The sequence below is a fragment of the Montipora foliosa genome, chromosome 11 (genome assembly GCF_036669935.1).
Source record: "Montipora foliosa isolate CH-2021 chromosome 11, ASM3666993v2, whole genome shotgun sequence".
Classification (NCBI taxonomy): domain Eukaryota; kingdom Metazoa; phylum Cnidaria; class Anthozoa; order Scleractinia; family Acroporidae; genus Montipora; species Montipora foliosa.
Genome location: NC_090879.1, coordinates 22,935,010 through 22,947,544, shown reverse-complemented (window position 1 = coordinate 22,947,544; position 12,535 = coordinate 22,935,010). Strand labels below are relative to the sequence as shown.

The following is a 12,535-nucleotide window of genomic DNA, read 5'->3' as shown; positions in this document are numbered from 1 at the left end:
AGCTTAAGGTTCAACTGTCATATGGGAGAGGTTTTTTAGTATTGCTCTGTAAGCAGAAAGGGTTCACAGGCCTGTTGGAAGCGTGCTTGAGTTTCAAGAAAATGAGGCCCAAAATCAGTGAAAACTTGTGACGCAGATGAATAATAAAGCAGCTGCTATTTCCAAAATGATGGAATTACCTGGTGATAAATAACATCGTACGCGTCTTGGAGAGTAAATTTTGACTTTGCATAAACAAGAGTTGGGCGATTGTGATCTTTGTTTTGACTTCGCTCATTTCATTGTCAAACTTGACACTTGACAGAAAAAGAAACTTACAAAAACCGGTATGTTGCCCTCATTTGACACAGATGCTTCACTGTTTGGTGAGTAAACATGCCGCGGTAACTTAATCACGACGCCCGATGAATTCCGGCCATGTCACTTTCGATTTTGCAATTTACTTGAACGTAGCAAAAATCGCTCAAAATGTTTGTCGCTGATCGTAACTTTTTATATTCTATATTCACGGTTCAAAATTAATGTTGTTTTCATGTCGTAAATATTTTATTCTCGATCGACCGTCCGAGAAACTTCCTTCTGCTCTTTCTGAAAACTGTGTATCAATATTTATTTGCTTTTTCATCAATATTTGTTTTGCATAAAGCAAGCTAACAGAATCTGTACCTTGCTGAGTTAGCGTTAATAGTATTCTCGGTCAGATGTTTCTGTTTGCCATGAGGGGTTTATTGTTTTGGTCTCCCATCCCAACACTAACCCCGCGAAAGAGGGCTTGACTTCAGTGAAGTTTAGTATTACAAAATTTTCGGATGCTCATAGGGCACACTTGTGGTGAAAAGAAGCTGTGAGGGAACTTGAAAATTATCAACATGTCAGCCCAGAAGCCAATGTTTCTCGCTTCTCTTTTATTTGTTATTCTTCAGAGACTGGAATGCTGTATTTCAATACCACACAATTCAGTGCCTTCTGATTTTCTGTAGCACGTACCACAGGCAAGCCAGTGTATGCTTCACAGAAGCATCTAGTTAATCTACGATTTTGTTTGTCAACGACGTCAATCAGTTTGCTGACAATCGCAGTAGAAACCAACAAAGTCCATCGGAAGTAGCCAATCACAGCGCTCAATGTGAATGTGATTGGCGTTGGTGAAAACGAAACCCTTAGCTTGTTTGGTGCAGTGAAGGTTTAATTTAATCCGATCAAGTCAAATACAGTGATACTAAGCCCAACGCAATGGCGGCATCTCCTGTTCATTCAAGTCATCTCACTCTAGTTGTGGTGCTTCATCTTGTTTTTTCAATCGTTGCCATTGCTTTCCTATCGTATAAAGTTTATTTCCCGGATAACGAGCTCTCAAGCAAAGTTTATCATTTGGAGAAACAACTTTTTTCAATTCGTGAGGAGATATCCCTCGCAGGGACGAGTTATGGCGTAACTACGGTTCCATCGCCAACTTCAAAGTCCACAGCTGCAAAATTCTATAGAAATGAGCGATACCGTCGGACTGGCAGAAAAGATCCTAAATCAGGCTCTAAAGACGAGATTCGTGCAGAATGCGTCAAAAATTTACTCAACAATCTGCAGGTATGCATGTATGTTTCCCCATTGATGGATTCTATGCAAGTCCCCACAATGTCAATAATGTTTGCTAATTTAAACTGTTTACTACATTTTAATTTCGTCTGCATTGCACCTAGGCATTATGATACGTTAATGATAGTTTGGTTTGCATTTTGCCGTACATCGATTATTCCTGTTTCGTATTAATATTATCATTAATGTTAAATTTCTTGTTCTATCGAAGGTAACCGACATCGCTGTCAACGGGACTTGGAAACTTGTTTGCGTGAGAGGTCGGTTAAATTGAATATCGGTTTCCTTTGGAAACATTTCAAACTTCCTTTAATCAACAGAAGCCAGTCATGACCCCTTGTCTCGCCGGATAATTAAGTAACAGTACCTGTGGTTCTTGTTTTCAAGACTCTTATTTTTAAAACAATGATGAGGCCCCGTTAGGGGGTCTTAGTATCCCGTATTCATTTAATGTTTGGCCTAAATATCCTGTATTCCTGTAATTTTTGCCATAACACCCCGTATCGCGATAATCCCTGCGGGGCTTTGTTGGCCGGAAGAACATCTCGGGTGCTTCAATTCAAGGTACAACAAAACTTAAAACCAACTTCAACTTTTCACAGCATCAAAATGTGAGACTAGTGACCGAAAAAATCATAAAAAGTGTCGTTGCACGGTGAAAATTTTGGAAGAGGAAAAACAATCATATGGCGGGTGTCCATTCTTAATAGAATTTATTTCTGTTGTCCTGCGATGGAGCACCCATTGATGCGGGAGTCGATCTAAAGAGTGTATATCTAGAGTGTACATGTGTGGCTATGTCAGAATTGTTTCTTGTTTGGTAAGGTCCCACGGGTCCCGCCGGAGCACCAGGAGAACCAGGTCCTCGAGGTAGCACAGGAACACCAGGTTCACGTGGTCGTCGTGGTCGCAAAGGCACTGACGGAAGAACAGGTAAGCCAGAGATTCCAGGAACAAGTGCAAATAACACTTTTATTGAAAATCTGGTCAAGAAAATGATGGTCACAAGTTCATTTTTAACTATGGCAGAATTATTTATTTTTTTTGATAAGGTCCCAGAGGTCCCCCAGGTGCGCTTGGTCTACCAGGTCCACCAGGAGTACCAGGTCCACGCGGTAGCCCAGGGTCACCAGGGAATGGAAAAACAGGTAACCCAGGGATTCCAGGAACAAGTGCAAATTAAACATGTATTTACAATGTGGTCCGAAAAATGTTGGTAATAGCTTTATTTTTAACGGTGGAAAAATGCTTCTCTTTTTTTGATGAGGTCCCAGAGGTCCCCCAGGTGCGCTTGGTCTACCAGGTCCACCAGGAGTACCAGGTTCCCGCGGTAGCCCAGGACCACCAGGGAATGGAAATACAGGTAAACCAGGGATTCCAGGAACAAGTGCAAATAAAACGTTTGTTGAAAATCTGGTGAAGAAAATGATGGTCACAATGTTTGGTGAGTGAATATCATAAATTGACATTTCATTCATCCTTTTAAAAATGTCTTTTTTTAAATCCAAAATACTAAAACTTAGAAATCCCCATGGATCCTTGGGGAAATGGTTAATAATCTATTGGATTACGCAAATCGTATAATTCTCTTAGTTCCTTTTTATCCGATTTACAAAGGAGAATATTACATAATTTCAGCTTGCATGAACTACAATAAAATACGGACTACAGCGTTTAATTTCAACAGACCTGCATAATCTCTTGTCTCGCATCATTGATCACTTACTTCTGTGACGATATCCTGTAGATTCAATAGTGCTCAAACTTCGGTTACCATATGTTAGCACTAATACAAAAACAGGTCAGCGAGCAAACGGGTTACTGTAGCAATGATTCGTTGACAAAACGTCCCAGAAAAAAAAGTGAACTTTACACTTGTTGTCCGATCTTTTTACAGTGTTGCTAATCTATAAGGTATTACGCCGGGTAATCAAATGTCAAGCAAGGAATCAAGTAATAGAATCAACGTACCTAATTTTTGGCAAAATACCAATTTACAATATTTGGTTTATCAATACTTAAGAAATATAACAGCAAAACGTCTGAAAGAAAGAAAGAAAGAAAGAAAGAAAGAAAGAAAGAAGGAAACTCAAAACTATACAGAAAAAACACAAACAACACAAGGAGGTGCTGGTGCAGTATTCATTTCCCCGTATAATTAAAGCTTAACCGTCAACAGCGTTGTAAAACGTAGTTAACGGAGCGTGACTCGTTAGAGCCATCCGCTGTTTGTCACGCTATTTCGTAAACATTACGCAACGCAAACGAGACATAAACGGACTACTATATTCTGAAAATTCGAACTGAGATCCTTTATCCTTGTTTTTAATACTGTCTGCTTACAGTTACATCCTCCGTCTGGATTGGCGAAAAGCAAAAACTATCTCCATTCATGTCGCATTGAGCGCTACACAAGTCGTTTGTATTAGATGGTACGTTTAGGCCCGGTGTACGTTAACCAAATGCTCGGTGCGTTTGAACAGGTCGTCCAACATTGTTGAAAGCTTTTTGAATCAAGTTTCAATCGGTTTACACTTTCATTCAACATCGATTCAACTTTTCCTTTGTTCTCGAAAATATTGAATGGTGTTGAAGCCCTTTGAACTCTCTGTTAAATAATTGTAGAACACACGCATGCGCACATCAGGCCGCAAAAGTCAATATGGCGTTGTTTATCTGTACGAGAGAGTCTGGTTTCTAGTTTTTAGTTCCTCGCAATCAAATTTCGCGAAAGTGTTGCTTCTGTTGTTGGCGCAATGTTGGAACGTTTGAACGACCTCCGTACAACCTTGTTTTTGCGTCCAACATTTGCCCAACACCCGTTCAACTTTTGTTAAACGAACGTTTGTCAAATGTTGAAACCGTTTGAACGGGCCTTTAGTCACCATTGGTTTAGTCCTAGAGATTAGTCTCAGTATAAATTGTCTAGTAAAGTCCAAAGTATCACTCTGTGAGCTCCTTTCTTAACTGTAAGGAGTATCTTTACTGTTTACGAATTTTATTCCCACCCTCCCTCCCTTCGGAGGTTTTGTTGTCGTCAAGGTTCACTTCTTGGTGCACGCAGCGACTTCCCCAACACGCAACCACTAACCCTAACACGCAGCGACTTCCCCAAGCGTCGGTGTTTTTCATGCTATGTCATTTTACGCTCTCTATCTGCCTTTGTTCTTGTCCGATCCAGCACGTGCCGGCGGAGTCGGCTCGTAGTGCTGGGGAGATAAGGAGGCTTAAGCTATTTTTACCGCCTACACTCTTCCCATTATGGAAGAGTCAGGCTTGTATATCATTATTTGGCTTTTACCGGCCTACAACTTGTCCTATCCTGTGCGGTTCGCCTCGTGCGTCGGGAAGATAACTCAAGTAAATCTTACGCTTTAAATTGCTTTGGAACAACAGTTTCGCTCCATGTTTTTGTAGATAGTAGACCATCACCCTTACATTCCATTATCTCATCCTTTGTAGCTCCATATCTACAAACACATGTTGTTTTTTTTTTTTTTTGCAGTATGTTATTTGCTCAAAACATATCAGGCATTCACTGATACAATATCTATTGTATACCAACAGGTCCTCCTCGATTTACAACTAAGACTCCATCGCCCGTTTCTGTGAGAGAGGGAGAAAATCTGTCACTTGAAATTTCTGTGTCCGGTAATCCAGCTCCAAAGATCACGTGGTCAGTGCATGGGCGAGACTACGGGGATAAAAGCCGATTTATCATTACTGATAAAATCTTCGAGATTAGGGGCGTCCGCTTCGAAGATCAGGGAATGATCACTTGCCGAGCTGAAAATCTGTTTGGTATCCAAGAAACAAAAGTAGACCTTGTTGTTTTAGGTAAGTTTGTATCCATTTACGCTATGTTCAATAGACAGGGAATAAACCGGAAAGCATATCACATTTCCAAGTCGTAGGGATTAACTAGACAATCTAAGATCGTAAGTCGGCTCTAGCTATGCGTGTTGCTGCAAGAGAACAAATCGGAAACAATGTCACATTTGATTGTTGGGGCTCAAAAAATCACCTGAAGTCTACGTCCATGCAAGAAGTGTCTTAGGCATACATTTAACAATAACAAATGTTTACAATACATTTGAAGAACACAACTTAAGATCAGAGAGTCAAAAAAAGCCTTAACAACTAAGTCGCTAAGTGGAGGTTGAATGCCTGAGCCATGCTGGAGCTTGCACTATTGGCTGCCAGCTCCAAGATGGAGACTGCACAAAAGGCTGGCAAAACCTCACAAACCAGCCATGCCCCTGCAAAGACAGGCATCCATCACACTGATAAACAGTGGAAAGTAGAGGGGGAAGGGAGGGAAAAATGCTCCTTCTTCGCGCCACACCGTTGAATAAGCTCTACATACCAAAGCACGAGGAATCCGACGCAAGTGCAAATGTAACAAAACCACCGACAACAATTGACTGAAGTCGCTCCTAATTGTTAAAACTGCATTTAACTGCATTTAAAAACTGCGTCGCTCAGTGGAGGTTGAGTGTCTGAGACATTCTGGGGCTTCCACTATTGGCAGCGAGCTCAAATATGGAGACTGCACCCATGGCTGGAAAAACCTGACAAATCAGCCTAGAAAAACCTAGCAAAGGAGCATAGAGAGCTCGGAGGGAAAGGGCTAATGACCTCCCAAGCCAGAGCCCCGAACACACGCAATTCCGACGGCACCCAGCGACCACAGAACTGCTCATGACCATGCTATCTGACCGGAGAACCGCTAACAGCCTGTAGAACCACTGCAAACCGCAAACTGCTCATAAAAACATGAAAGGCTCCGCTGCAACAGGAGACCACCATCAGCCAGACAGCCTGCACTGCTGCATATAACTGCTGAGGCAAAGGCTGTGACACTGGTATACTGCTTAAAGCCCCTGTAACTTCATGAGTAACCGCTAACCCAAAGGCCTAGGTCTGCACACTGTTACGCTTGAAAACTGCCAAGCTCAGAGACCGCTAGGTGCACAGACACCGATGAGCTGTAGGTAATCAAACTTGAGCATAGAGACAATGCCTGGACGACTAAGCTCTACCATGAACTATGCTACCTGCACCTGCGTGTAAAAATGCTGACCTGCCGGCCGCAACACTGGCATACCACTGAAGACCTGTGAGCCTGTGCTTTGGTGAGTAAGTGCTAACGCAAAGGCCTGGAAAAAACTAAGCTTGCACGCTGGTAAGTTTGCCAGTTTGAAGACCGTTACACACATAGCCAGCTTTGAGCTATAGGATATAGTACTGAGAGTACCATCAATGGCTGGACAACTTCTAGGCTCCAGCATGGTCCATGTATCCTGCGCCTGAATGTATAACTGCATGCTTAGTCGAAGGCCACATACACTAGTATATCGCTATGAGCCATGGGAGCCTATGCTTGCAAACCGCCAAGCTGGACGACCGCTACACGCATAGACAGCTATGAGAAATAGATGGCACTGGAATATACAACCAATGACTGGGAGACTGCTAAGTCCTGTACGAATGACTGCTTAACCATGAGCGGTGACCCTTGTGTACTTCTGTGAACCATGCAAGTCTTTGCATGGGTGAGAGACCGCTAACCTAAAGGCCTTTAACACAAGGAAGATAAGGCACAGCAAAAAAAAAAACAACAACTAAGCATGCATGTACGCCACATATGCTAGTAAACCACCAACTGCCAACGAAAAACTAAGCTAATACGCCAGTACACTAGTAAACCACCAACCGCCAAAAAACAACTGAACTTGTATGCCAGTACGGCGTCCGTTACACGCATAGTCATCTACGAGCAATAGATGGGACTGGAGTATGTACAACCAATGACCAGAAGACTTCTAAGCCCTACCATGTCCTATGCAGCCTGCAGCTTTACGAATGACTGCTGAAGGGTGGGCCGTGACACTAGTATACTACTGCGAACCACGCAAATCTTAGCCTGGGTGAGTGACTGCTAACTAAAGACTGCTAAGCTCATAAAATACCAAGCGCGTAGTGCTCAATTAAGTGAAATAGTCATAAACCCATACCATCGATCTGTAGAAAAATTACAAAGCACTAAAGATCCACTCACAGTGCCAGTTCTAAACAGACAGGACAATGCAATGTAGTACGAAACATGCTTATGGTATAACTTAGTGAACCAAAGGTCTAGGTGACCCCCCTATGGCTATCCACTCTTAGATGGAAATGGCAAATTTCACAAAGCTGATGTCACCAATCTCTTTTGTCGTGACCTTGACTCAGTTAGGGCCGCTCTGAATAAAGTTAATATTTTCAGTAAATCTTCAGGGTTGCACCTTAATATTGGTAAAACAAAGGCAATGTGGTTTGGAAGATGGTCAAACGATAAAACAAGACCTCTGGAGATGAAATGGGTGCGAGAACCGACAAAAATAATGGGAATTTATGTATCTTATAGTGAGAAAGGACCAGAAAGGAAATGACCCTTAGGGTGCGTTCGATTGACCGTATTCCGGAATAAGAATACATGGAATATAAGTTAGAAATCCTTCGTTTGTACGGAGATTCACATTAAAGTTGTCAAACATCTGCAAAAATGCTTCGAAACGCGCAAAACATACCGTTTTAATCATCACTCCACGTATTCTTATTCCGGAATAGGGTCAATCGCACGCGCCCTTAAGAGAAACTAAAATCTCGAGACTTTTACCTGCTTTTAAATTTAAAACTACACCAGTCAACTCCAGCTGGCTTACAGCGTTGGAGTAAAACACTTCTAATTGATTGTGCCTCATGGGGAGAATCTTTTAAGATGTCATAGAATGTAAAGCTAAAATAAGCTAAGAGAATTTAAGGGTGCGTTCGATTGACCGTATTCTGGAATAGGAATAAGTGGAATAGAAGTTTAAAATCCTACGTTTTTACGGAGATTCACATTAAAATTGTCAATTACCCGCTAAAATGCTATTTTAAATACATCTTTATTATCCTTGTTGCTTCAAAACGCCAAACATACCGTTTTAAATCATCACTGCACGAACTCTTATTCCGGAATAGGGTCAATCGAACGCATCCTAAGTTCAAACGTCTTCACCGAATTGTAGTGACCAAAAAGGAATTGAAAAGATATGGGATGAAAAGTGAAAGTGAATGCTTGTATTTCCATACACCACAATTTTCTTTACTGCCAATTCACTTCGTCTTTCTGCTCGTCAAGTGATGGGGTGGTTTAATGCCACAAACAATACTGACTAGTTTTAATCCAGAGCCACGCTAAAGAAATCGTGTTTGGCTTGTTAAAGCAAAGCCTGGCTGCGCATTGGGCTGTGAGAAGGTTTAACTATACTTTTTTGTACGTGATATATTACATCTAAGTATGCAAACAAGCTAAAAGATAGCTCGATTATTTTGTCTGAATAGTCCATTTTACAGTTGTGTGCTTAGTTACCTGGCCTATGAATGAAACTGAGGCTGGAGTTGACCTTGTTTTGATAGAAGCCTCACTGCTTATCTTACTAACTAGCATGACAACAACATCATTAACATAAGAAAAGGAGGGAGGTCTGTATCATAACAAGGTCAACACCAGCCTCACTTTCATTTAAAGGCCAGGTAACTGAGCACACAACTGCAAAGAGGTCTATTTGTCAATAAGATTAATAAATACAAGGTTGAGAAATTGACATGATTTAATTTACTTTATTCGCCCTCTTCGATTGTTCATTCAGTTCCCGTGCATGTCAGTATGCGATTAGCTGCCTGTTACATCCTGTTTTGGCTTGTATGTCATATTATAAGTTGTTCTTTTTCTTTTCATATGTATCTTGGTATTCAAGTGTAATGTAAACTTCTGTTATGTCTTAATAAAAAATAAAAAATAAAATAAAATAAAGGTTTATGCATAAACAAAAATTGACTAAGTTGGGGTCGCTAAAATTACATTTACCCAAAAGTGACTAAGATGGTATCTATAATTGGCCGTAAAATAGACTAAACTAAGGGGGTGTGGTTCTTTGAGGCCAATAGTACATACCCAGCAAAAATTGACCTAAGGATTCCCAAGGCTTGCGGGCGGAGCACCTTTGGAAATAAAATATGATAACCCAACTGAGCGAGAAATTTGGTTTTGGCAAGAGTGAATTAGATAAGAATGTTATGGCATGGGTGGGCTCTCCAGCACAGTCACAAATGAGTCTATTTTTAGAATACACGTTCTCGCGAAAATCAGATGTCATGTCCCTGAAAAAACATGACAGAAGCAGTCAAGCGTGAACATGGTTAAAATTGGCGGCCCTTTGTGTTGCGCGCAAAATGTATCTAAAAATAAATCCATTTGTGACTGTGCTGGAGCAAGGCTGCAAAGTGGTAGATCAACTCTCTTATCATTTACTCTTGGTTTTGGTCACCGTACGACCCAATGTATGCCAATGTGAAACTCTGTGGTGCAACCCGCGTTTTTTGGCGGGAACATGTTATGGATGATTGACACCTGTCAAAACAAGGTATCCGCTGACCAGTATCACGTGATCACATCGCGGGCTCAAGTTTAAAGCTCATCGAAGTCAGCTGTTGACCGCTGACCAGGTACTGGTTTTCGATTTATCGCAGGCTCAAGCCAGATTAACTTATTGTAAAGATAAATAACAATGAAGCTCCGCTTTTAGGCTTGGCTAAATCATCATATTATATTGACATCATTCTGTTTCTGCATCATTCTATAACAACAACTTAATTTAGCTAAATATGATAGTTAGTGGATTGCTTACCCCGCAAATAGCTAGAAAAAGTTAATCGAGGCGGCGCAAGCCAAATACAAGAACACACCTATTAAAGGACAATAAATTTACGCAACAACACTTAGTTTAACAAATTAACGATACAGATTACAAGAGGATTGATTATTGACGATTATCTATTGAATAATAATTAAAGGGCAAGGTTTGATGATGGCTCCGTCGATCTCGAGAGACCATGGTAGACTGCGCCCAGGCTTGTCACTCTGTGTTGCAGCGCCGGGTGTGGCTGTAAAGGCCGATGCGGGACCCGCATTGCCTGTTGCATCTGCTGCAGGTAAAGACCGGCTCCTGTCTTCCTGTCTGGGATGGGGCTGACTGTAGCAGCTGCTCCTTGCGATGGCGTTTCTCTTCCCAGCGGGTTGCTCTCCTCTCCTCTGCTTCCTTGATGACTGCTTGTGTGGTAGACCGCCAGCCAGATCGGTCCGAGGCTGCTGACTCTAGGTCGGAGGGGTTGAACCCACCAGCCTTCAGATCACGCTTGCACACATCCTTGTAGCGGAGGGCTGGACGTCCTGTGGGTCTGGTGCCAGTGGCCAGCTCCCCAAACAGCATGTCTTTGGGGATGCGGCCGTCATCCATTCGAGTGACATGGCCAAGCCAGCGCAGACGTCTCTGGGTCAGGATGGCAAATATGCTGGGCATCCCTGCCTTGGCCAGGACGTCGATGTTGGTGACGCGGTCTTGCCAGGTGATGCCAAGGAGTCTGCGGAGGCAGCGCATGTGGAAAGCATTCAGCCTGCGTTCCTGGTAGGAGTAGAGGGTCCATGCTTCACTGCCGTAGAGGAGAGTGCTCAGTACACAGGCCTGGTAGACTCTCATCTTGGTGTTTGTGGAGAGCATGGTGTTGTCCCACACTCTCTTTGTCAGGCGGGCCAATGCTGTTGCTGCCTTGCCAATCCTCGTGTTCAGCTCTGCATCAAGGGACAGGTTGCTGGAGATGGTGGACCCGAGGTAGGTAAACTTGTCCACCACTTCGAGGGTGTGGTCGCCGATCGAGATGCTCGGGTCGTTGCTGACGTCTTGACCCATGACCTGTGTCTTTTTCAGGCTGATGGTGAGGCCGAACTCTGTACAGGCAGCTGCAAAGCTGTCAATGAGCCGCTGCAGTGCTGCCTCCGAGTGGGCTGCTATTTCAGCATCGTCAGCGAAGAGGAGCTCTCTGATCAGCACTTTCTGCACCTTTGTCTTTGCCCGGAGAGGTGACAGATTGAAGAGGCCTCCATCACTCCTAGTGTGGATGAAGATTCCGTATTCAGAGTCCCGGAAAGCATAGGAGAGGAGCAGAGAGAAGAAGATGCCAAAGAGGGTTGGAGCAAGGACACAGCCCTGCTTCACTCCATTCTTGATGGGGAAGGGTTCCGAGCAGGATCCGTCAAATTGAACGGTCCCACGCATATCCTGATGAAAGGACACAATCATGCTCAGAAGCTTGGGGGGGCATCCAATCCGCTGGAGGAGGGCAAACAGTCCTTCACGGCTAACCAGGTCAAAGGCCTTGGTCAGGTCAATGAAGGCCAGGTACAGGGGTTTTCTCTGCTCCCGGCATTTCTCCTGCAGCTGCCTCACTGAGAACACCATGTCGATGGTTGACCTGGCGGCCCTGAAGCCGCACTGCGCCTCTGGGTAGACACGCTCAGCGAGAAGTTGCAGTCTGTTGAGAACCACCCGGGCAAAGGCCTTGCCGACAACGCTCAGGAGAGAGATGCCTCGGTAGTTATTGCAGTCACTCCTCTTGCCCTTGTTCTTGTAGAGCGTGATGATCTTGGCGTCTCGCATGTCTTGGGGCACTGCTCCTTCCTCCCAGCACTGCATTAGAAGCTCGTGAAGGTGCTGTAGGAGGGAGCTCTCCTTTGCGGCCTTGACGACTTCAGGGGATATGTTGTCACTGCCTGAGGCCTTGCCGCTGGAAAGGGAGTCAATGGCCTTGCGGAGTTCTTCAATGGTTGGTGGTTCATCCAGCTCGTTCATCACGGGCAGCAGAAGGGTGTTCTCAAGGGCTGTATTGGTCACAATGGTTTCCCTTGAGTAGAGCTCTTGGTAGTGTTCCGCCCATCTCTCCATCTGCTTGCTGCGGTCTTTGATGATGTCGCCGTCAGCTGACTTGAGTGGGGCAGTCTTGATGGCACTTGGGCCGAACACCTTCTTCATTCCCTCATACACGCGCAGCTATATTACGATGACTAATTAGAAACACC

General features: G+C 43.6%; 1 protein-coding gene across 1 annotated transcript in view; it reads left to right on the top strand.

Annotated features, from left to right (window-relative positions):
- The first annotated feature begins 1,211 nt into the window (after positions 1 to 1,211).
- Positions 1,212 to 12,535, top strand: part of LOC137976181 (uncharacterized) — a 37,792-nt gene continuing 26,468 nt past the window's right edge. Inside the window, exons 1-6 of the mRNA XM_068823472.1 lie at positions 1,212 to 1,584; positions 1,805 to 1,853; positions 2,419 to 2,526; positions 2,646 to 2,741; positions 2,861 to 3,037; positions 5,161 to 5,430. Coding sequence (XP_068679573.1) covers positions 1,234 to 1,584; positions 1,805 to 1,853; positions 2,419 to 2,526; positions 2,646 to 2,741; positions 2,861 to 3,037; positions 5,161 to 5,430 — 1,051 coding nt within the window. The 5' untranslated portion in view covers positions 1,212 to 1,233. The remainder of the gene's footprint in view (positions 1,585 to 1,804; positions 1,854 to 2,418; positions 2,527 to 2,645; positions 2,742 to 2,860; positions 3,038 to 5,160; positions 5,431 to 12,535) is intronic.